Below are 25,754 nucleotides of genomic sequence, written 5' to 3'. Positions count from 1 at the left end.
ATCAATAACACTGTCCATCACACACCCACTCTGAACCATCACCAGCAGACATAAGCAGCTATAAATCTTCATTGTTTATCAACACACATTTCATTACAGTCACATCTTGGACTTTAAGCTCCCGGCCGAATAAAAGTCCCTCAGTCACTGCCATTCTAATGAAGCATGTGCTGTCCAACAGGCCCTTGAGTGGCTTATCAAAATGCCAGCCCTAATGGAGAGAGGCTTTTAACAGGCTCTGATATCAGAACCATTTCTGAAAGATCGCCTCCATTACAGCCGACTGCATAAATCTGAGGTCAGAGTTGAAGTGATTGTCTGCTGCATGGTTTATGAAGAATACAGCTCCACGAGTGCCACTCTCTTTATCACAGAGTAGTTTGTTGCAGTCAGGAACTGCAGAATCGGACCCTTGACATGGAAGAATGATGCCTCTGACGCACAAAAGCGCTGGGTCGATGCTAACTGTTTTTGGTCTTCCGCTGAGACTGAAGGCATTTGTACGGTTAAAATGCTGAGCAAACTGCTTGCTCAAATCTCCTAATGCAGTGGCTGCTGTATGAACACACCAGGATATGGATACAGTCTTTAGTAGTTGTTTTTTCTTTCTTTGGCCAAACCAAGTAGCATTTTGATTGGAGATTCAGCACTTCGGACGAAGATGAACCGGTATTTCAACTTATGATTTCGATAGGAAGGAAATCGAGCCAGCGAGCGAATCAATAAAAGCAGAGTGGCAGAAGAAAGTTCACATCAGCTTCTTTTTCCCGCAAACTCATTAGAAAGGAAGAGACCAGAAGAAACTGCAGGACCGCTGCTTCATATTATAGTCGCCTTTTTGTTTTAGAGATGAACTGATCATTTCTGCACCATAACGTGCAATCTATATTGCATAAATAAAGACTATCCCTAAATTTTGGTTAGACCAAAACTGAAGATATAAGTTAAATGCTAAATGCTTAACACAGTATGTTTTAACACATTTCCTTAATTTTCTGCTTTCTCAAGATTTGTTGGAAATAATCCGATTAATCATGATTGTAATTTTATTGCATTAACATTATTATTTTATTGAAAGCTAGTTCCGACAAAATCCAATCTTTATAAAGTTTTGTAAAAAAAAAAAAAATTATATATATATATATACAGTATATATTAATTACTTTAAATTGTATTAATTTATTTATTTCTACCTTTTTTCTATAATTCACTGGGGGTTGAATGGCATTTCTCTATACTATGCTATTGTTGAAAAATGAAACATGAACACAAAAGCAAATATTTTCAGAATTTCTTTCTTTTTTTTCTTTTTCTTCTTTTTGGATTCAGTACAATATAAATGTCAGTTACCTTATTGCATTTTCAAACTGTATAAATTGGTCTTTATAAAATATATAATCTGTATTTTAAATACATTTCAAAATATACAAAAAGTGGCTAAAAACCATATTTAAAAGGATTTAAAAATACATTTTGCCCTTTATTTCTATATTTCAATCCATGAAAATGCATTCATATTGTAAATCATTATTAATCATTATAAATCTGGTTTTGATATGGTCTACCATCCATATTTGCATGCAAAGCTCACTGTTTACAACATATATTAAGAATTTATTAAAACATTTACAGTGTTTTTGCCAGAGAAATGCGTTTTAGCATGTTGACAGCACATTTTTCATCTTTCACATTAAATATCATTTCAACGCTATACTTTATAATGTGTACTGCCATTGAATTATAGGGAATAAATTATAAATTAATGCAAATTAAAGTACATAAAAAATGAATTATTTAAATTTAGAATTATTTTTTTGTAGATTTGACTTAATGATTTATTCGTTTTAGAACAATATAAATGCCAACACTCTTATTACTTTTACTTTTTTTTTTCTCAAATTGGAAAAATGGTTCTTTATGCACAAAAGGTTGCTTTTATATTTTAGGAAAAGGCAGCCTGATCTCATAAGAAAACTGTTTATATTTTGGAGCCGCAATATGTATGATTTTAGTTGTATGAAATCGAATGGTTTTTAGAAAAAACTAAGCATGAAGGTCCATCCCTAAAAGAGAAAGGAAAGCGGTGTGTGGCCAAGTATGGTGACCCATTCTCGGACCCATATTTGTGCTCTGCATTTAACCCATCCAAGAGTACACACAGTAGTGAACATACACCTGGAGCAGTGGCGAGCCAATGCTGTGGCACCCAGGGAGCAGTTGGGGGTTCGGTGCCTTGCTCAAGGGTCTCACCTCAGTCGTGGTATTGAGGGTGGAGAGAGTGTTGGTTATTCACTCCCCCCACCTACAATCCCTGCTGGACCTGAGACTCGAACCCACAACCTTTGGGTTACAAGTCCAACTCTCTATTCATTAGGCCACGACTGCCCCTAAAATAGCTCTCAGCAGGCCATAAGCAGATTAATGAGATCATACAAGTTCATAAAAACTCACCACCGACTTGCCAGAAAGTGAAATAGTTACCAGCTGCCATGAGAGTGTGTTGAAAAGGAGTAGTTCATGGAAGGATCTTTATATTTGGGGGTCCTTGACACCAAAAAGCTTGAAAACCCCTGCTGGAAGATGCCATAACTACACCATCTGGCTTCAAAAAGCATCCTGGGAGAAAGTATTTTAACATGAAACATTACACATTTCACTTTTAAAATCCTGATTGGTCTTCGACTCTTGACAAATCCACTTCAGTGGTTTGAATTCTGTACAAGGCGCTGCCAGTGTTACTGGAACTGTAATTTGCTCAATAAAAAAATGGCACTCAATAGTTTCCAGCTCATTAGTAGAGTCACATGATGTCACCATGAGCCAAATTTCACATCACATCCATAATTAGTCCCATGAGCGGAAGCTGATTTGACAGACCTCGCAACATTTATTTTGTGTTTTTTCTTTATTTTCAGCTCTGATAAATTTAATTCATGATTCATTAATTTTATTTCATGTTATTAAATTTAAAGTTTGTGAAGCATTTCCAAGTGACCTTATATATATATATATATATATAAGGTAGCATTTCTCATTTCCATTTAGTTTTAGATGTACTAATATAACTACAGCTAAAACGGAAATTGCAATTAATAAAAAAAATATATAGCCATTAAAATATAATAAAAACACACAGAATCACAAAAGATTAATGAAAATTACAGTGAAAAAAACTAAGGCAAAAAAACAATCGGAATGTTAATAAAAATTATAACGGTGTCTCAAATTATACTACAATAACATTTTAAATCACGCTCTCTCTCTATATATACTGTGGGGGAACAAAAATATTCTATCCCCTGCTGATTTTGTACGTTTGCCCACTGACAAAGAAATGATCAGTCTATAATTTTAATGGTAGGTTTATTTGAACCGTGAGAGAAAGAATAGCAAAAAAAAAAAAAAAAAAAACGCATTCCAAAAAAGTTATGAATTGATTTGCATTTTAATGAGTGAAATAAGTATTTGATCCCCTATCAGTCGGCAAGATTGATAGGGGATCTTTTATACAGGTAAGGAGCTGAGATTAGGAGCACTCTCTTAAAAGGAGTGCTCCTAATCTCAGTTTGCTACCTGTATAAAAGACACCAGTCCAATCAGATTCCAAACTCTCCACCATGGCCAAGACCAAAGAGCTGTCCAAGGATGTCAGGGACAAGATTGTAGACCTACACAAGGCTGGAATGGGCTACAAGACCATCGCCAAGCAGCTTGGTGAGAAGGTGACAACAGTTGGTGCGATTATTTGCAAATGGAAGAAATACAAAATAACTGTCAATCTCCCTCGGACTGGGGCTCCATGCATGATCTCACCTCGTGGAGTTTCAATGATCATGAGAACGGTGAGGAATCAGTCCAGAACTACACGGGAGGATCTTGTCAATGATCTCAAGGCAGCTGGGACCATAGTCACCAAGAAAACAACTGGTAACACACTACGCCGTGAAGGACTGAAATCCTGCAGCGCCCGCAAGGTCCCCCTGCTCAAGAAAGCACATGCACAGGCCCGTCTGAAGTTTGCCAATGATTCAGAGGAGAACTGGGTGAAAGTGTTGTGGTCAGATGAGACCAAAATCCAGCTCTTTGGCATCAACTCAACTTGATGTGTTTGGAGGAGGAGGAATGCTGCCTATGACCCCAAGAACACCATCCCTACCGTCAAACATGGAGGTGGAAACATTATGCTTTGGGGGTGTTTTTCTGCTAAGGGGACAGGACAACTGCACCACATCAAAGGGACGATGGACGGGGCCATGTACCGTCAGGGCCAGGGCACTGAAGACAACCAGGGCATTGAAAATGTGTCGTGGATGGGTATTCCAGCAAGACAATGACCCAAAACACACAGCCAAGTCAACAAAGGAGGGGCTCAAGAAGAAGCACAATAAGGTCCTGGAGTGGCCTAGCCAGTCTTACTGACTTGGAGAGGATCTGCAAAGGAGTGGGAAAAAATCCCTCCTGAGATGTGTGCAAACCTGGTGGCCAAGGTGGCTATTCTGTCTCGCACTGTTCAAATAAACCTACCATTAAATTTATAGACTGATCATTTCTTTGTCGTGGGCAAACGTATACAAAATCAGCAGGGGATAGAATATTTTTTTCCCTACTGTATACATATTTAAATCTGTACATGTTTGCTGATCTTTACAGAAAAAGTTGTTTTGCAATTTCAGTGTTATGATAAAATTATTAGCAGATTGCAGGTCCTGATGAGGACACGGCTGCTAATTACACCATTTGGCTTTTAGCCTCATGGATATAATTGACACTTATTTTTTTGTGTCTCTGTGGTTGTCAACAGGGAAAAGGCCAAAGCAAACAAATCAGTCTCCAAGATTCTTGTGTTTTCTCTGCTTGTTCCAACTGTTGAAACCAAATAAACTGCAAACAGCTGTTTCTCACATCTCATTAATTATTTAAAAGCCTCCCAGTAACCACTGTGCTAATCACCTGTAAATACGGTCCAGTGAACTCAACGGGTCTCTAATAAAAATCTAACACCTTGGAAAAGTCTGCATTGTGGTGAAAATAGAGCTGTGCGCACATATATGAGGAGATTCCCAGCTATGAGTTTGCCACACATCTCTATACTTTGTGCCAGACAAGACCACCCCAGAAACCAGTGATTATAAATACTCCCTGAATAGAACAAATAGAAACTGCTAACACAAATCTATTTGAGGCCCAGACCCCTAACATGAACTGCTCAAAGAAAATTAACATGGGGCCCTGTATCAAGTCTTACAGGAATATATATATATATTTTTTATGGTTTCAGACTCCAAAATATGAATGTATTTATGCATATGAAATGGTGAATGATTCATGTAATTATGTGAGTTATGTAAGTTATATTAGTAATGTAAAAAGGAACAATGGTTTAACAGCTCCTCCTTGTGGCCACAACAAGAACTCACCACAACGTACAAGTTCTACATGCAATGTGTAAACCGTACTCAGGGATTCATTTTAGAAGAACAGCAAGCTACTAGGTAGCCTACGTATTAACGAATCATATTGTAGCCTATTATTGTTTTATTGCATATTATGTGGAATAGGCCTACAGTAAATGGTCTTAAGTAAGTCTTTTTAAATTTTTACAGAAAATCACAATAACTGATATTGCATTGTTGCTTCAACACTTGCTGACATGTAACAATTTATTGGTCTGAGTTTTTAAGGCGACAGGGCAGAGTGTTGTCAGAGAAATTGTATGATAATTGACATAGAAAATTTAATTAATCACTAATAAGGGTACTAAAGCAATTATAAGTAAGCTTATACAACAAAGCAACAAAGCAAACGTCTATGAACAATGTTTTGACATGCTCTTTCAAATAAAATTAAAAAAAGTTTTATTTATAAAAGAAACTTTCATTTTTGTGAAAAAGGTCATTTTAGGTAGAAATGGCTGGTTAAACTAAAATGGGCCACAATTTTCAGCTAAAATGGGCTGCATACACACATACTTTTACACAGAAATTGAGGGTGAAAATAGGTTTATAGGCCTACTGTAGATATGTATACAAAATGTTAACAGTCTCTTCCGTGTTGAACTGAATCGCCTTCGTTAAGCTTGCAATCATGACGCTGCTTTGCTTGGATTGTTCACTTAAATCCGCCAACTTCTTTTCCACCCTTCTTTCCAGATTTAATATCGCCTCCAAAATAGTTTCTTTGGAGATTCCCGAGTTCTCACCGTCAGTATTTGGTTTAGCCCTTTTTTCCGGCGTTGAAGGAAGGGAGCCATTTCCACGTTCTCTTTTATTTTGCACAACAATCTCCATTGCATAGTCATGCTCTATTTCTTTTGCCTCATCTTTCTTTTCAATATTAGGTGAGGAATCTTTGCCTTTGGGGTCTAGTTTTAGTTTGGTGGGTTTAATCAGTTTTTGCGAAGACATCTTGATGTAAAATAGTAGGAATTACACACTTTAAACTAACTTTTGGGAACAATTGTCACAAGCTTTGAAAAACGCGTCTGCTCAACCTGCCATCTTCAAATCCCCCCACTCAAATCGTAAATATCAATCATGTTTGATATTTACGACTCTTGATCGGACTACCTCTGATGTGATACCTGAACATAACGCGCGCCAGGAGAGCCAGCTGACAACGTTGATTGTCCTCTATTTGTTTTACTTCTCTAGTCACTTTTGGTCTCGCGAGTCTCCGTGAGATCACGTGTCACTGTGAAATCGTTCCTACAATCTTCAAGTGTGCGGTCTCGCGGTCTGCTCGAATCATCTAGTGTGCGCGTTCAGAGGATTATAAGGCTAAAAATCGGTTGAACTGTCTTCATGTCTGTGGTCTCCCATGGGTTTAAAATCGGTTAAGATTTGAAAATCGTCTAGTGTGCAACCAACTTAAGTTTTCGGATGCAGCCACCATATAGTTTTCAAATAAACCTAAATGATTAGATTAGCTGGATCAGTTGTGTTTAATTATATCTAAACTGTGCAGGGCTGTGGCCCTCCAGGAACTGAGCTTGACACCCACCATGGCCTATCCCATTTTTGCATCCCTCCCACTGTTAAAAAGTAATTTTTACTGGAGTAAATTTTTAAATGAGCTACTTTTTACTTTTACTTGAGTAGATTTTCAGACTGGTACTTTTACGTGTACTTAAGTAAAATTTCATTAATGTAATGGTACTTTTACTTGAGTAGAATATTTTTGTACTATTTCCACCTCTACAAATAGATAAAATCTAACTAATTAAAATATACCATTATTCTGGCCAACAAGTAGCCTTACTGTGATTAGTTTAATTGATAAACTCCATTTATGTTTATTCCGGTTAACCTGTTCGGCAACTGCATTTTTGTGCTTCTGGCTGCTTAAATGTGTTATGATTGCGTAATTTAAATAAAATTAAAAAATTTTAACGCATCTCTATATTCATCCTGTGTGTCTTCTTAAGGTGTAAATTTATTTTACTTAATTTACTTTAATTCATTTTTTTTTATTTTTGTTAACCTGGCAACAGGCAACGAAGTTCCGATCTTAAATCAAATGATTCGCCCGGATCGCGAATCATTCAATTTGTGAAATAATTTGTGAACCCACTCCGAAGTTCCCTGATTCGCAACACGGTGAAGTACTGATCTGAATCTAATGATTCATGATCCGTGCTCTGAAGTTCCAGTCTGAATCAATAGATTCGTAAACCCGCTTCGAAGTTCCGATCTGAATCAAAAGATTTGTGATCCGTGCTCTGAAGTTTCGATCTAAATCAAAAGATTTGTGATCCGATTGGAGCGCTTCGAAAGAGTGAATCATTTTGGAACTATGATGTCACACTAGGCATACTAGAAGCTTCCAAGCAGGTGTTGAGGCAAGTTGGAGCTAAACCGGGGCTGTCCAAACTCGGTCCTGGAGGGCCAGTGTCCTGCAGAGTTTACACCAGCCCTCCAGGACAGAGTTTGGACAGCCCTGCTTTAACTGATTTGGAGTTTAGAAAAGCTCTGTTTAACCCATCCCTATTCAAGCTTTTTAAAATCATTACAAGTGAATTTGAAAATGAATCACTTTTCTGTTTTTTTTTTTTTGCTAATGAATTGTTTGAACTAAACGATGCAAGTCTTGAGTTTGAATCAATCGGAGCGGTTCCAGCATAAATAACTCAAATCAGTTTGTCTGTTCCTCCATTTTTGTGTCTTCAGCCATGTTTATACTGAAATAAGCAAAAAAAAGTATGATGTTTACAAATAAAATATTAATATTTCCACTCCAAAGATAACATCCAACACAAATCTACCAACATATTCAGGTGAGGTAACCAGTCAAACACTGACAAGTGAAGCGCTCCATTAATATGAAGAGGTGCACCTCAAAATATATTAGATTGAAACATTTTGCATTATATGATCCAGTTTGTAATTCACTTATAGTTTTGAGCACTGCGATTCAGTTGGTGACAATAGGAAATCAATTGAAAGCATCCAGTCATTTAAGACCATTAAAGAATGTTCAAATTATGAGTACATTGTAATAAAAATGAGAAATTGTTGTATCTGATTGACTATCACTCTATTTAGACTAATACAATGTAAAAAGAAAGTTAAAGAGGGTCAACTATTATTCAGCTGAACCGTGCACTTATGTTTTAAACACTTTGGCTACCTTATGTTCTTACTCCACACATGTATTAAATGTGTGTCCTTGAAAAAACGCAGTTTTCTAGCATATTTCCTTTAACTTCTCAGGTAATATCAACAGCATGACCTACTTCGGATGCGGCCGAAATTACAACAATAGTGCAGAAAAACAATGACATGGTACAACGACTTCAGAAAACACTCAAACACAGAGTACGCCCAGAGATTTTTAATTGTAATACATTTATTTGAGCAATATACAATATAAACACATCAAGCACTAGGGGAAAAATCAGGTCACAGTTTTGGGGGTCCTGTTAGTCTCCAGCCTTCCTTTTTTCCAATCTTGGTGAACATAGCCAAAGTTCCCAGACCCAAACACGCTGTGGTACCTGTGATAGCACTGTGTGCTAAACATAAAAAAACACCAGCAAACCTCTTTATACTCTTCTTTAACAACATGAAAAAGACACCAGTGACCTTGAATAATTATGAAAAACATGAGTATGTACGTACTTCTTGCCCCGAGGAAAATACCCGAAGCACATCCACCAATAAAATAGTTGGTTGGGTCGTCAGGTGCTTCTCTCGCCTGTGCGCTTAGACAAGTGGCCATTCCAAAGATGGCACCCATGGCAGCTAAAAGGGTTACAAACAGGAAATTAGTTACTGGAGCAAGTGTGTGTGTTGCCATCTGATATAACGGATTTAAACTAAAAACATTCCATTAATGTATCTAATGTTCTGACATGTAACAAGGCCAACACAAGTAACTGTAAAGATAGTATTTTAAACTTTTATTCAACCTTGTATGAAGTGCTGATAGAGCAATAAATTATAGAAGATGAAGGTGAATCTCAAAACCAAAGGCAGCATGCAAAATGCCACACTTCCCTATTATATAGCAGGCAAAAACAACATTCAGTGAAAATATTAGCATGTCCAAATTCACAGAATTCATAAAATAGTAGACAAAAATTCTGAGGCCACGAGAGAGGATTTGTTAATGACAGCGATCCAACACAACTGACACTGGTAGGTCACATGATGAATGTCGTACGTCCGAATTACATTCACTGTACATACATTATAGAACGTACATTTTAAAGGTTACTAAGAAATGACTTATTCAAAAGAAGTAGCTACTCAGAGAGCATGCAATTTCAGATGCAGCCAAAGTCTTTCACCAACACAAATTACCTTGATCTCACTCACACTCTCTCTCACACACACACCACAATGTATGGGAAACTCAATGGTACACTTATGCATTATATTTTTTTCATCATAAAATTTTCCCAGCATTTAAGTACACTTTCCCATTCATTCTCACTCATTTCTTATATAGTGAGTGAGTAAGACTTTATTGTCATTGTATATGTACAATGAAACTCTGGTGCAGCAACCTCCAGGTGCCTACTTGATACATACAAATAAGTGATGTACCATGTACATATTATACACTAAAGTCTCTACTTGTACGATACAATATACACAATACGCTATTCAACAGTACACAAGGGATATATAGAGGAGGAGAAAGAGAGAGAGTTTACATTTCTACAGATATCCCCTACAATCAGGGTCACTACTGGCCAAATGCATGCCCTAAGCAGGATTGTATTGTTGTGCCCCCTCCCTCAAATATTAATGGAAGAAAAAACACCTACTGTAGGGATCAAAATATAACTTTAACAAAATATAAAAGTAAATAAATCAATTGTAATTAAATTGCATTATTTACAAATTAGCTCTAGACCAGGGGTGTCAAACTCACTTCCTGGAGGGCCGCAGCCCTGCAGATTTTAGTTCCAACCCTTCTCCAACACACAAACCATGTCATTTTCAAATAAGCCTGAAGGAATTGATTAGCTAGATCAGTTGTGTTTAATTAGGGTTGCAGGGCTCCGGCCCTCCAAGAACTGAGTTTGACCCCCCTGCTCTAGACAGTTATCTATGGCAGTTGTCTGATTGATTTAATCTCAAGCATTCAGAAATCACGAAAAATAAAATTAAGCAGTTTCACTACAATAAAACTATAAGGGTTGTGCTGTCTACGTTTTTGTTGAAGAAATTCTTCATCAATAAGGTGTCCACTGAATCTCACTTTTTAATCACGACTGGGCATATGGCTTAATGGTTAGAGAGTCGGACTCGTAATCCAAAGGTTGCGAGTTCGAGTCTCCGGCCGGCAGGGATTGTAGGTGGGGGGAGTGAATGTCCAGCTCTCTCCACCCTCAATACCACGACTGAGGTGCCCTTGAGCAAGGCACCGAACCCTCAGCTGCTCCCCAGGCGCCGCAGCATAAATGGCTGCCCACTGCTCCGGGTGTGTGTTCACGGTGTGTGTGTGTTCACTGCTGTGTGTGTGCACTTTGGATGGGTAAATGCAGAGCACAAATTCCGAGTATGGGTCACCATACTTGGTCGTATGTCACGTCACTTTCACTTTTTAATATCTGCATTTTACTACATTATTACTTGATGCAATCTGTCACATGAAAACTATCAATAATGATCATTTACATTCAGCTGCAAACATGAGGTGCGAGCGGTCGTGGAAATGGCGAGATGGTCCTCACTGCAGAACATAAGATCCAGGGGGCGTGGTTGGATCTAGATCCAACTCCTCCCACCTTACATATACCTGAACCTATCTGTCTCCACGCCCTGATCCCTAAACCCACCCATCCCCTAAACCTACCATTCTCCACCCCCTAGATGTGGATCAAACCCCGCCCCCTGGATCTTTGTTCTGCAGTGAGGGGCTACTGGAAATGACACGTCACGGTTTTTTTTTGGAGCAACTGGGATGGTGCTCCCCCTGGGAATTGGTGCCCTACGCAAACTGCGTACTCTGCGTATTGGGAGCAGCGGTACTGCCTACAAAGAACAGGACCACAGCTTATTTGTCTTACCCATGGTGACAGTGCCTGATGCTGCTCTGGTCAAAGCCTCAACAGCTGTTTCAGGTGGAAATGCCACAATGTGGTAAGCAGAACCTACCAGCCCTGCAGAACAACAACAGTAGTAGTAAAGAACATGAAGCTTTGTTTAATAAACCAGGCCATGCCTGGCGACATCTGCATCATTATTAGAGTCATACAAACAACGCAAATAGGTATAAAACAAATCAACGACTGGAAAGTGATAGCAGTCCTGGATGACGCCACTTTATAGTTAGATAAACCAACTAACCGACGGAAATAAGTCGAAAAATATGAATATAAGACGATTATGAGAATAGCGCGCTGATATGTTATTCACTATTTCACTAGCTAGTGTACATGCTAACACTAAGGCTAACAGCTTAGCCTTTAGAGAGCATAAACATTGCACGTTTAAAAAAAAAAACACGCTCAAAGGATCCGTTAGAATCCAGATATCCAGCAGACTAACCGATAGCAGTGGCTATTTTTGTGGTGATCCATGTTTTGGCAACGCAGTCTTTGCCCTCTTCTAGATCCCAGTAGCCCATTTCTGCACCAAGGACACGACTGGAATATCGCGAGAGTTCTTCTTCTCGAGTTTATTGGCGATTGGTGCATTACTGCCACCAGCTGGTATGGAAGGTGAACCACGCTTTCTTCTCCCTTTAAAAACTCCCTAAATACTAGAATTAAAACCATAAAAAGTTACTTGAAATAAAATTATACACACACACACACACACACATCTATAGATAGATAGATAGATAGATAGATAGATAGATAGATAGATAGATAGATAGATAGATATAAAACTTTTTTATTTTATTTGACCTCAGCTAGTTAACAAGGCAAAATGTCTCATTTTCACTTTTAATTTAACTAGATGTAGGCCTACTGAAATATCTAAAAAATAAAATGACATTTTAAAACAACAAAAACTAATAAAAAAATTACATAAATACACAACAGAAATACTTAAACGTTAATTAAAATCAACGTGAATACAGAAAATATACTAATAAAATCTAGCTCATAATATTAACAAGAACTATAATAGTATCTCAGTGATACTTAAATAACTATGATCTCTTGACTCAATGTTATGCATAACTAACAAGTTCAAATCGCTGGGTTTATTTTGCGATTCAGCTGCAACAACATATAAAGAGGAGAGAAAGAAAAAGAAGAAAAGGTATCCTACAAAAAGGATAAAAGAATGATGCAAAATGAACGATATTCTACTCTCAACACATTAAATCTTAAAAGTGCACGTAAGTAAATAAATAAATAGCCTACATACTTACATACACTTCCCTGTATGAACCCGAATTTCCCTTTAGGTGATTGTGTAATTTATGTAAACTTCTCTTTAAATAACTTAATTTTATCATTTAGATATTACTTTTTAATTACTGCTACAGTCTAATTTTGTTTTGTTTTGTTTTTTAAACAAATGAAACGGGTATATTATAAAAACTGAGTTATCAGCACATTGTTATTAATATAAGCAATAATAAAAAGGCCCCAAAAATCAAAAGATATGTACCCAATTTGTTTGGAGCCTCTTAAGGAAAGTGCATATTATAATCACTGCTGCCTCTCTGTTTCGGCGACTCTGATTGGCCAGCATCTCCAAATATCATTTCCGGGTCAGCAGCTACAGGTTGCTATGAAGTTGGTGCAGATGATACGTCAGCTGACTGGAAAACAACACAAACTGCAACACCTGCTTATATAGGACAATGTCATAAACCTCCGCGCTGCATGTAAACGCGCACTGACGACTGTCGCTGCATTACAGACGCGAAGATTTCCTGAAGAAGACTGGAGTCGCGCGTCACGCGTGCTGAGATTGAGAGAGAGTTCAGCATCATTCATTCCAGACCCGCGGAAGATGATCAGCATAGCGGTGCGGGGTTGTCGTGGGTGAGAGAGAGCTTAGCGTCTTCCGCGTCCCGAGCATGTCGTCCCCGTCGCCGGTGCAGATCAGAGAGGCGAACGCGCACCTGGCGGCGCTGCACAGGCGGGTCACAGACCTGGAGCAGAGGCTGGAGGACGCGGAGAAAACCGTGCGGGAGCAGGCGGAGAGCCTCATCCGCAAAGATGAGCAACTGAGAGCTACCACGCAAGAAATCACGGAGGCCAAGGACAAGTAGGGGAAGAATATATTTACTTCCTTAAAGGGATAGTTCATCCAAAAATGAAAATTCTGTCATTAATTACTCACCCTCATGTCGTTCCAAACCCGTAAGACCTTCGTTCATCTTCAGAACACAAATTAAGATATTTCTGATGAAATCCGAGAGCTTTCTGACGCTTCTTAGTCAGCAACACAACTAACGCACAGAAACGTAGTAAGGACAATAAAGTAGTCTATATGACATCAGGGGTTCAACCGTAATTTTACGAAGCTACGAGTATACTTTTTTCTTTGCACACAAACAAAAATAAATTTAGCTGCAAGCAGCGATTCGGGGCCAAGCCCCTAAAGCGGCTGTAGCGCAGAGCGGGAACATCAAAAACGGCACAAATTGAATGAACGTGAAAAACAGCCGCTTCGGAATTTATCGGCGAGAACGAACAGAAGTTCAAATGAAAATGAATGAAGCACAGATGAAAACATTTATTTCTAATCCAGGAGCAATGCAGGTTCATACAATGCTGATCTGGATAAGAAACAAATTGAAACATTACACACGATTTTATAAAGTTGCACCACGCGGGACTCGGAAGAGGCTGCAGAAGAGATGTTTAGGTGTGAGAATGAGCTCACAAAAGCATGACTTAGCATTTTAGATCGGCATGCTAAATTAACGTAATACTAAAGTAGATTACGGTTAACCTGATAGCTGAAAAGTCACATTAGAATGAATGGCAACCAATTAGCATGCTAACCAATTAACATACTGCGTTAACTAGCATAAATCAGCAAGCACAGGCACGGTCTACTTTGGAGAGGTATTTCTCCCGAATGGTAGTGAATATCGAAAATCTGTTCAGTCATTTCTGTGCGGCTCGGTCCAAAGATCATCTGATCAGATTTTGGACAAAATTGTGCAAAATTTGTAGAAGGAGTAGCGAAAAAGCTGTTTTTCATTTACTTCAATATTGCGGACAGACACAGTGATGTAAAATTGCAAGTCAGATACCGCCAGAATCGGCATAACCCAAGGAATGAAAAGACACAAAAATGACAAAATTTGGACAATGTTTTAAAAAGTTGTAAGTGTTTTTTGCAAGAATAGTTATATCTCTGGAACACTAGGTGGCGTTGGCTTCAAACTCCTCAGGTACCTCCGGTACATGGTGTTGATGATCCCTACCGATTTTTGTGTCGATATGTCAAATGGTTTAAAAGATATTGCAATTTATGACAAATTTACAAATGGCAGACACTTGGTTAAAGGTGGGGGTATTCAATTTTTCTAAAACATTTTAGAAAACTGAGTCGGGGCCGAGTCCCAAAACAAACTTGTAGCCAATCAGCGGTAAGGGGTGTGTCTACACATGATGTGGAGGAGAGAGCGTTCAGTGAACAGCCGAGCCAAGCGTAGAGATGGCGGATAAAAAACAAAAAGAGGAAAACGTCTGCGAAACGATAAGGCAAGAAGTAGGACCCGTGTAAATATCAGATCAGCTTTCCAGCGCTGGAGAGAACTCAAGGAGCGGAAGGCCTGCGATCGGATGCCGAGGTTGCTACGGTAACACCGTATCTACACCGGACGTGCCGCAACAGCTAAAGTCTGCCTACACTGTACGCGTGTATTTCAGGCGAGAATGTAGTTGTTTAAAACTCAAATCTGCAGTTTATTTTTAAAAACAGTGCCTATTTGAAAATGTGCTTCGTCGATTTTGGAGCCGTCAGCTCCACGCGATCACCGGGCGCTCAGTGCTCATGTATCCTTTATGGAGCATAACCTCGGCTAGTCCTTCTGACATTTGCCGCTGGCTCTGATGTCTCTGTAGTGGATAAACATAAGATATAATTCGTTTTGGGTAAATCTAACAGGTAAAATTTGGTCTTTATTCTATTGTTCTATTAACATGTTGAAAATGAAAACAGGCAATGTTTGATATAATATTTAGTTTCATTGTAATGTATGTACGTTCCCTGAACTACAGTTCTGCGGCTATTAATATGTTTAAATGAAAACGAAAAGAGGCAGTGGTGTTTGATATATTTCGTCCGTAAATACAGTGAGGAAGATTGCAGCAGCCAAGGTGAGCTCACTGATGTTATCAAGTACGCTGCTCTTTGCAGATTTACCGGACATGCGTCGTTCCGTCCGCGGGAGTTCACACTCTAACTCGTGAAGTCCAAACTGCGGAGGATGCAAGTCCGAAATTTGCGTACTTGGTATTGAGAAATGCACGCAGACCGCAGACCTAAAGTTATATCACCAGACTATTTGCCTAATCTTCTCGGTACTTTAGACAGCGATGGAAACGCAGACAGCAACAGGTCTGGGGGAAAAAGGTCCTGGGACATATTATTCCAGGTCATTTCTGTGGAAAAGCGGCTTATGTTTCACAGAAGTAATCGTTGCGTAGGCTACGTATATGTGGGGCGGATCTATCAAAATAGGGGCGAGACCCTTTTGCGGAAGGGGCGTGTTTGTTTTGGTGATTTCAAATATCAACATTGGCTTCCAGAAATCGCTTTCCCTGCCTTTAAGCCGATCCTGGCAAAATTGATATCCACAGATTCAGCATGACCCAAGGAATCCATAGACACCAATATTTGATGATTTTCTGACTAACTGTTCAAACGTTATAAGCCAAAATAGCAATTTTTCATATCTCACGACCCATAGGTGGCGCTAGGGCTGTGCGATTTGGGGAAAATATCGAATTGCGATATTTTTGACATATTGCAATTGCGATTTGATTTGCGATTTTAAATTTGCAAAGTCAAACTTCAGCTCAATATTGTCAATAATGTGCAGCACAGTATGAGTATTGTTACCCTGCTGAAAAAAAACAATAGAAACATCACATAAATTCTTACAGTTTCCATAAATACCATTACAAAATTCCTTTTTGTTTTGGGCATTATTCCAGTAGGAATTACTGTTGTTCTATTGGTTGCCATCTGCTAGATTACATCCCACCAATAGAATGCACCAAATACCAGTAGACACCATTATAGTTTACATTGAAACCAATACAATTACCATTATAACCCTTAAATCCATAACATTTTCGATTGTGTTTTGGGAGGGGTTCTACTGTTTTTTTTGTGTGTTTTGTTTTTTCTGCAGGGAAGATTATAATAATATTACTACTTTTACAGAATTACTGAATTTCACAGGAAAGATTTATTTTTTATAAATAAAGAACTGTATTTCTACGGTCAATTATTAAAGTATTACATGTTACACGGGCTGATTTATAAATTTTTTAAGTATCTGGGATTTTAAGAACAAGTGGAAAATGTGCTGAATGTTTAATTTCATCCAAGTGAAATTGGCAAGCAGTTAGACTTAATTTACATTCGTTTTAAATTCGGAGCCAGGTGCGAGTTGACACGGGTTGTGCGCGTACGTCAGGCCTTGCCAGATGAGCTCGTGAGAGACTTGTGGAGAGCATTACGAGACAGGCTGCGTGTAAACGGCTCGTCCGTGAGATGCGGGAGACGCGCAGCGTGGGGCAGAGCGGAGCGAGTATGAAAAGCATTCAGAGACACAGGCTGTGTGTGCGGTCTTCTGAATTAGCGAACATGCATTATAAACTTATTTCAGATTAATCTGTTGGGGAGTTAAAATGTGTAAGATAACGTTCATGTAGCCTACTAATAAAAACATCTAAAGATGTATCTTTTATTCTCCAGTACTGAAAGCAGAACTGATAAGGGAGCTCTTGATATGCGTTGTGCTCTTGCAAATTCCCTTTTTTGTTCGTTTTCTGTCATTTCGAAGCTGAAGTTACATACGTTTTCTTTAGTTTTAATTTGCCTAACTTTCGATCTGACCCTTTTTAAATGATGGGCGTTTATTCAGTTGGCTAGAACAGTGCTGATCAAGGAGAACGGAGGTGCGCTCACTCTATTGGTTAGTAAGACTGCCACTCAAGGCTGGCTGTCATGCATATGCTCTGGAAAAGAGTAATATCGCGTCCACATCGCAGGCTTTGCGATTAGCAAATTGCAACATCTCAAATCGCGATTACGATTCGATTTCGATTAATCGCACAGCCCTAGGTGGCGCTGTTCCCAACTTTGATACGGACCCTCATACCATGCTGTTGATGAAGTGTATCAAGTTTCATTTTGATTGATCAAAGTTTGGCCGAGATACAGTCTCTGAACCGATTTCGGGTCGACCATGTATACGTTAAATCATAAAGCTCAATTAAGCTACTGTAAGTGACTCTTGCATTCAAAATATCCCTGAAATAAAACATATTACTGGATACAATGGTATAAGAAAACACCTGGTAGTTCTTGACTGTTTAAAAAACAAAATAGACAGCGGCCCGCGCCTGTTAACCAATCAGAAAAAGAACTGGTAATGTTGTAAGGGGCAGGGCTACTTGTTTGTGCAATAAATGCTGGATGGATGACGGACAGGTTCAGGGGCGTAGCGTCTGTGTATACAGGTGCATATGGGCCTGGGCAGATTGGGCCGAGCCGAGGGGGAATATAGAGCCCTGCACAGTCCCGGCCCTTGTCTGGCAGCTTATCAGAATTCTCCGCCCGAGTCCGACCCAAGCCCGTGTCTTTTTTCATCTCTCTCTCGCTCTCTTCCCGTTTACACAGCTGCTGTTGCAGCCATTAAAAAAGTTCAGGTTTTGATTTTTAATGACAAAGTGGTTATTTTGTTTCATTTTTTAAGTTAATTTAGAAACATGATTGGAACATTTTATGTTTGTTAAATTCAAGTTTTATTTTTTTTAAATACCAAGCGTCGGCCAGCGCCAGACAGTGAGTTGAGCATATGTTTGATCAGTTTAGCCTTCTCAAATAAACACCATTTGAGACATAAAAAGCTTAATGCATTTCACAATATAAATTAAAAAAATTCAGATAAATGTGTGATACATATCAAATAGTTTGTGCTAAAAGTGGAAGCTGAAGCGCGCTTTGAAGGACATGGAGGCGCTAGCGAGATCACTTGCATTTTTGTTTTTATATGGAAGTGGAAAATTTAAATACGCCATCATTTTTCCTCAGAAAGGTAAGAGTATACATCAGGGATCCTCAAATCTGGCCCACTCCTGCAGACTTTAGCTCTAACCCTAATCAAACACAGCTGAACATGCTAATCAGAGTCTTCAAGATCATTAGAAAATCACAGGTAGGTGAGTTTGATCAGGGTTGGAGCTAAACTCTGCAGCAGATTGGTCCCCCAGGGAAAGATTTGAGGAACCCTGGTATACATCATTCGAAGCTGCAAGTAGTTTTATTTGTGTACACTCACAATAGCAAAACGTTTTGTTGATATTGTGAGTAAAATAAAGAAAACGGAGGTGAGCAGGAACAATTCACAAAAACTAAACCGAAACTCAGCAAATACTTGCTTCACTGACATAATAAATATATTTATAGAATGCTATAAATTACTACTTTACAATTAAATAATTCAAATCAAAAATTAAAAACTCTTTCATTAGCCTATGTAATCTGTAAAAATGCATTTCTCTCTAAAGGCGCGTCCAATGAGGAGATATGGGGAGTCAGGGTCGTCAACTTCATACTATTTTTATTAATTAATTTTTGTTTTGTTTTTTGGGCCGCTGTGCCAAGATTGTGTTTGCATGCAGTACAAATACCCTTCAGCGGCATTTTAGTGTAAAATAAAGATTAAAATCATACTATTTAAGAATAAAGTCAAAATTACAATAATAAAATTGTTATATTTGGCTGAAGTTAATGTGAAAATTACACTCTGCAAAAAAAAAAAAAAAGTCTGTGACATCCAACTTGTCTGTAGCTCAAATAGTAGAGCATGGCGCTAGCAACGCCAAGATCATGGGTTCGATTCCCAGGGAAAGCAAGAGCTGATAAAAATGTTAAAAAAACTGTAACTTGAATGCAATGTAAGTCGCTTTGGATAAAAGCGTCTGCTAAATGCATAAATGTAAATGTAAATGTCTTCACACGAAAAACAGCAATAAAACATAGGCTGTTTTTGAAACTCTAATTGATCGATTTCATGAGACATTCGTTTGTATCAAATTTCTTTTTCAATATGCATTCAAATATTTATTCATGTTTATTTCGTGCTGCAAACATTAAAGAGGAAAATATTGATTCACATGGCGCTTGAACTGAGGTGAATGTAGTTACCTCACAACAAATAAAAGAGCGCAAAACACATTTATTGTTTGTATCTGATCTTAAAATTTACAAAAGGATGAGGCTTTGTGTTATAATAAAAAAGCACAAAGCTTATTAGGTGACTTGCTGCAATGAATGGACTTGAAAACGTTAAATATTATTTCCAAGCATTTATACCGTAATTAAAACGGCTTGTGAATAGTCACCTAACGTTATTTACATCAGAAAAATCAACAAGGTAACCGAGTTTCATTTGGGGGTGCCCGTACAAATTTGTTGCATATCTGGGCCCTAGGCTGATATGCTACACCACTGGACAGGTTACTGTTTCCAAATAAGTTTCCTCTGATGTTCAGTGTATAGTTCTAAAATGCTGGGAAGTATTAAAGGAATAGGTCACCCCAAAATGCAAATTTTATCACAATCAGACCAAGATGTAGATGAGTTTGTTTTTTTTCATTAGAACAGATTTAAAGAAATTTAGCATTCCATTACTTGCTCGCCAATGGATGCTCTGCAGTGAATGGGTGCCGTCAGAATGAGAGTTCAAACAGCTGATGAAAACATCACAAGTAATCCACACCACTCCAGAACAGTCCATCAATTAACACCTTGTGATGTGAAAAGCTGTGTGTTTGTACGAAACAAATCCATCATTAAAACGTTTTTAACTTTAAACTTTTGCTTCAGGCTAAAATATGAGACCATGATAACATTTCCTCTTCAGTCCCTGTTGTCCACTCACATCAAAACCAACTAATACACTCACTGGCCACTTTATTAGGTACACCTGTTCAATTGCTTGGAAACACAAATTGCTAATCAGCCAATCACATGGCAGCAACTCAATGCATTTAGGCATCTAGATGTGGTGAAGACGACTTGCTGAAGTTCAAACCGAGCATCAGAATGAGGAAGAAAGGGGATTTAAGTGACTTTGAACGTGGACTGGTTGTTGGTGCCAGACGGGCTGGTCTGAGTATTTCAAAAACTGCTGATCTACTGGGATTTTCACGCACAACCATCTCTAGGGTTTACAGAGAATGGTCCGAAAAAGAGAAAATATCCAGTGAGCAGCAGTTGTGTGGACGAAAATGCATTGTTGATGTCAGAGGTCAGAGGAGAATGGGCAGAATGGTTAGAGATGATAGAAAGGCAACAGTAACTCAAATAACCACTTGTTACAACCAAGGTATACAGAATACCATCTCTGAACACACAACACGTCGAACCCTGAAGCAGATGGGCTACAGCAGCAGAAGACCACACCGGTCTAAAATGTCAACTAAGAACAGGAAACGGAGGCTACAATTCGCACAGGCTCACCAAAATTTGACAATAGAAGACTGGAAAAACGTTGCCTGGTCTGATGAGTCTCGATTTCTGCTGCGAAATTCAGATGGTAGGGTCAGAATTTGGCGTAAAGAACATGAAACCTTGTCTCAATGGGTCAGGCTGGTGGTGGTGGTGTAATGGTGTCGGGGATATTTTCTTGGCACACTTTGGGCCCCTTAGTACCAATTGAGCATCATTTAAACGACACAGGCTACCTGAGTATTGTCGCTGACCATGTCCATCCCTTTATGACTACAGTGTACCCATCTTCTGATGGCTAATTCCAGCAGGATAATGCACCATGTCACAAAGCTCAAATCATCTTAGACTGGTTTCTTGAACATGACAGTGAGTTCACTTTACTCAAATGGCCTCCACAGTCACCAGATCTCAATCCAATAGAGCATGTTTGGGATGTGGTGGAACAGGAGACTCGCATCATGGATGTGCAGCTGACAAATCTGCAGCAACTGCGTGATGCTATCATGTCAATATGAACCAAAATCTCTGAGGAATGTTTCCAACACCTTGTTGAATCTATGCCACAAAGAATTAAGGCAGTTCTGAAGACAAAAGGGGGTCCAACCCGGTACTAGCAAGGTGTACCTAATAAAGTGGCCAGTGAGTGTATATTATACAGAATATATAATATATACAGAACTGTTTTTGCTTGTAAAAGTTGCTTGGCCTATGAATATTTCTCTCCTGATTCAGATGAGCTGACTTTTTTTTAACCGGAGGATTATTATGTTATTATGGATTGTGGTCTCAACAGCAGTTAGAAAACATCTTAATGTTAAAACATCTTAATGATGGATTTGTTGATGTATTTATCAGCTGTTTGGCCTCTCACAAGATCTGTGGTTAGAATCACTTTAGCGTGCTCACTATAGTCATGCCCCAAACATGAATTTTACATATATTTTTTTTAAAATGAATTTTAAGTTTACTTGACAGACATCAAACAACCACTATAGTCCTAATATAACAACTGTTTTCAAAAAGGCACATCAGCTTCAAGTTCATATTTGATGTCGCTGTATAGATAATTTTGGAGAACAAAACATGAAAATGTCTTCATAACAGACTTGAAAGTGACAGCTCAACCAAATTTTTGCTTAGTTGTTCCAAATCCGCATGAATTTATTTTTCCATACTATAAACGTCAATGGGGACCAAGAACTGTTTGGTTACCCACATTCTTTGAAATATCTTCTTTTGTGTTCAACAGCTCAAAGAAACTGGTACAGTTTTGGAACAACTTGAGGGTGAGTAATTAAAGACAGCATTTTAATTTTTAAGTGAACTATCCCTTTAAACAAATCGACAACTGCTACTCTAAAAAAAAAAAAAAATATTAGAAATTTCTTGAGGGTGAATTATCTGTCCAGATTGGCCTACAAATTGATGGTATGACTGAACAGCTCTATTCCGATTGGTGCAACTAATGGTGCATTAACTGCAGCAATTACTTTTTATCTTTTTCATGTAGAGAGATTTTCTTCCTCCATGAGAAGCTTTGTCAAGCAGAGGAATCCATTCATAAACTCCACCAAACGATTAAGGAAAAAGATTCTCTAATCGGACAGTTACAACACCGATGTCAGCTGCTGGACAACATTTGCAAAAGCCGTCCATTATTGGACAGCATGCTGGCCCAGATGGCCGAGGCAGAGAGGATGGGGCCTGTCAGTGACTTGGGTAAGCCCACGTCCAACAGCTCTCTCATGGACGGAGAATCCAACTGCAGCCCCAGCCGCCTCTCCAACCACAAAGACTTCTCCCTCAGCGAGGACGACTCTGACGATCAGGAATTAGATGGGGTTGTGTTTGGGACCACAGTATGAGAGTCTCAGTTCAACTGCTCCTCATCTCAGGTTTAGCAGCCTGTGTGTTTTGATGGTTAAAATTGATTCAGTGTCTGGTAAAACATCTGTTGTATCATAATACAGGTTACTGGAGTGTGAACGAGATGCTACTGTAAAGAGCGAATGCCTGGTCAATTCTGGCTAAATCTGTGCGCAAATTGGTGCAAGTATGCCACATATCTTTTAGATTTGTCCCACAGACTGTTTCACTTCTCATTACTGAATTAATTTTTTTTTAAATATTTAGGTTCAGTTTAAAATAGACTAACTAGTTGTTTGATTTATTTTTATTCTTCTCTTTTTAACTTTAAATTTGCATATGCTTTGGTATTTCTCTGGCTATACCTTATGGAATTGAGTTACATGAATATTAACGAATAGAAAGTTTTTAAAATTCGCATTGAAATTAACTGTTACATGGAGTCCACCTGTAGTTTTATTTGTTACCATGATCCAGTCCTGTTTTAAAAATCTGGGGAAATGTTTTGGAGATGTAATCTACTGTGACATTGCATGCTTACTGTTTTGTTGGAGCCTCTCAGTGAGCAATTTCAGCAGTCATTGACAATGTACAAATGATGGATTCTTGTTCGGAGAGCCGTAGAAGTTGGATTGAGATGATTTAGACCCAGTGTTATCCATTGTATGCCATACATTGGTTACGAACAGACAGGTTTATATCATAAATTTGACCCTTGGTCTCAAACTCCCATATTAAAATGCAACAATACTTTCATACCTATGCTGGAAAGGAATAGCTCACCCAAACTTTTCAATTTTGTAATTTGCTCAACTTCATGTCATGTCCTGACAGGTTCCTTATCTGTATTACTTTCTTCTGGAGAACACAGCATTTAATTTGAACAAAGTTGGAGTCCAGTGGATGAAGAAAAAACCCCTCAGTTTCCCCCTCTTTTTCGTTGTATAAACTTAATACAAGAAGTTGAGAACTCAAAAATCTGCTGAAGCTGGTTGCCTTAATTTTTTTTTTTTTTACAGTGCAGTAAGGCTTGTTAATGCATTAGGTATCATAAATTATATATATATATTTTTTTTACAGCTTTAATGGTTTATTTATAAATATTCTGTTGTTCATGTGAATTGATACAATTTGAAATGTTAAATGTATATTAGTGTATACAATAGAACATTCCTGAAAAACTAAAAATGTTTTCCTCCACTGAAATAAAAAAAAAATGTGCTGGAAACAAGAAGTGAATTATGGGAGTAATCCCCAAAACCACCATTGTGCAGTTGAGCTTCAGCGATGAAGCTCCCGGCTGCTGTTAATGACAGTGTAATTTAAGGTGCATGTATATAATTAAATGATCTATGCAGTGAAGTTGCTCTCTGAGAGCCTCCCTTAATAAAACCGTTAGCTCTTAAAACAGAGCTTCACCAGGTAAACCAAGCAAATCCAAGCAAGTTAAAGCTGTTGCTTATGCATTTACAGGCTCATGGTTGAGAAATCATAAAAAGTGTAAAAACTCTTGTTTTTGTTTGTCATATATCTTATATAGCTGTTCCTGGGTTGAATGAATCGTTACATATTTACATGTACACATACAACTGCTGTCCTGTTTGCTGTTATTTCAGTTCTAATGTGATGCCAATACATATAGACATGGTATAGGCCTTTCTCCAAATTCATTTTGTTAATTTAAGTCGGCCTAGCAAAATCAAGTCTATGCAAGCGTGTCATATTTTGCCATATTGCCAGATGGAGGGGAGCCATAACGTAGTGAGTGAGTGTACTGATGATGGGGCATTATTCATGTACAGCGTGTCATGTGTCCTGTTAAGATGTGATGGTTACACAATATTTTCTTGTTCGTTTTAAGTTACATGTGGTTTTAAACTACAGCATGTTACATATTGGGGCATGCCATATTTGTCTTGCTAGTGCCCTGTACAGAAGTGTGTTTGCTAACATTTTTCTCTACAAATAAAGTAAAGCAGTGCCTAAAAGACTGATGGCTACTTGTTCAATGGAATTATTTATTCTGAAAAATTCAAATAAATTTTGTTATTCTTCAGTGCTAAATGTGTAGTGCATACTTTTTCCTGATGCATTGTGCAAATTTCTTGCGAAAGGTTTGCTCTATGAATGCAATAAGCATTTTGAAAAGCTGGTTACAATGAGGTAACTTTATTCACCCAATGAACATGAAAAGGAAACTTAAAGGTGTAAAAGCATTAAATTACTAAAACAGACCACGGAAAACCCCTAAAGCCTGATTATTTCAGTGTTACAGACATGTACATACAGTATCTCACAAAAGTGAGTACACCACTCACGTTTCAGCAACAATTTTAGTAGATCTTCTCAAGGGACAATACTGCACAAATGAAACTTGGATATATTTTAGAGTAGTCAATCTGCAGCTTGTATAGCAGTACAAATTTACTGTCCTCTAAAAATAACAACATACAGCAATTATTGTCCAAATAACCGGCAACAAAAATGAGTACACCCTAAGTGAACATGTCAAAGCTGTCCCCAAAGTGTCAGTATTTTGTAGGGGCACCATTGTTATCTAGCACTGCCTTAATTGTCCTGGGCATGGAGTTCACCAGAGCTGCACAGGCTGTTGCTGGGATCATCTTCCACTCCTCCACAATGACATCACAGAGCTGTTGGATGTTAGACACATGGTGCTTCTCCACCTTCCGCTTGAGGATGCCCCACATGTGCTCAGTAGGGTTCGGGTCTGGAGACATACTTAGCCACTCCATCACCTTC

The 25,754-nt window shown here is 38.5% G+C and overlaps 2 protein-coding genes across 2 annotated transcripts; one reads left to right on the top strand and one right to left on the bottom strand.

Annotated features, from left to right (window-relative positions):
• Positions 1–8,051: 8,051 nt before the first annotated feature.
• LOC306854993 (NADH dehydrogenase [ubiquinone] 1 alpha subcomplex subunit 11-like) lies at positions 8,052–12,213 on the bottom strand. Its single transcript, XM_079393363.1, has 4 exons — positions 12,000–12,213; positions 11,519–11,611; positions 9,117–9,239; positions 8,052–9,010 (listed from the first exon to the last, which is right to left on the bottom strand). Exons 1-4 carry the CDS (start codon positions 12,076–12,078, stop codon positions 8,898–8,900), a joined length of 408 nt encoding a protein of 135 aa, XP_079249489.1. The 5' UTR covers positions 12,079–12,213; the 3' UTR covers positions 8,052–8,897.
• Positions 12,214–13,177: 964 nt separating this feature from the next.
• LOC306854992 (vimentin-type intermediate filament-associated coiled-coil protein-like) lies at positions 13,178–25,052 on the top strand. Its single transcript, XM_079393362.1, has 2 exons — positions 13,178–13,682; positions 22,636–25,052. The coding sequence occupies exons 1-2, from the start codon at positions 13,492–13,494 to the stop codon at positions 22,988–22,990; spliced, it is 546 nt and encodes a 181-aa protein (XP_079249488.1). The 5' UTR covers positions 13,178–13,491; the 3' UTR covers positions 22,991–25,052.
• The last annotated feature ends 702 nt before the right edge of the window (positions 25,053–25,754 follow it).

This window comes from Barbus barbus (assembly GCF_936440315.1).
Source record: "Barbus barbus genome assembly, chromosome: 35".
Classification (NCBI taxonomy): Eukaryota; Metazoa; Chordata; class Actinopteri; order Cypriniformes; family Cyprinidae; genus Barbus; species Barbus barbus.
The sequence above is the reverse complement of the archived record's forward strand: the minus strand, read 5'-3'. Positions and strand labels throughout refer to the sequence as shown.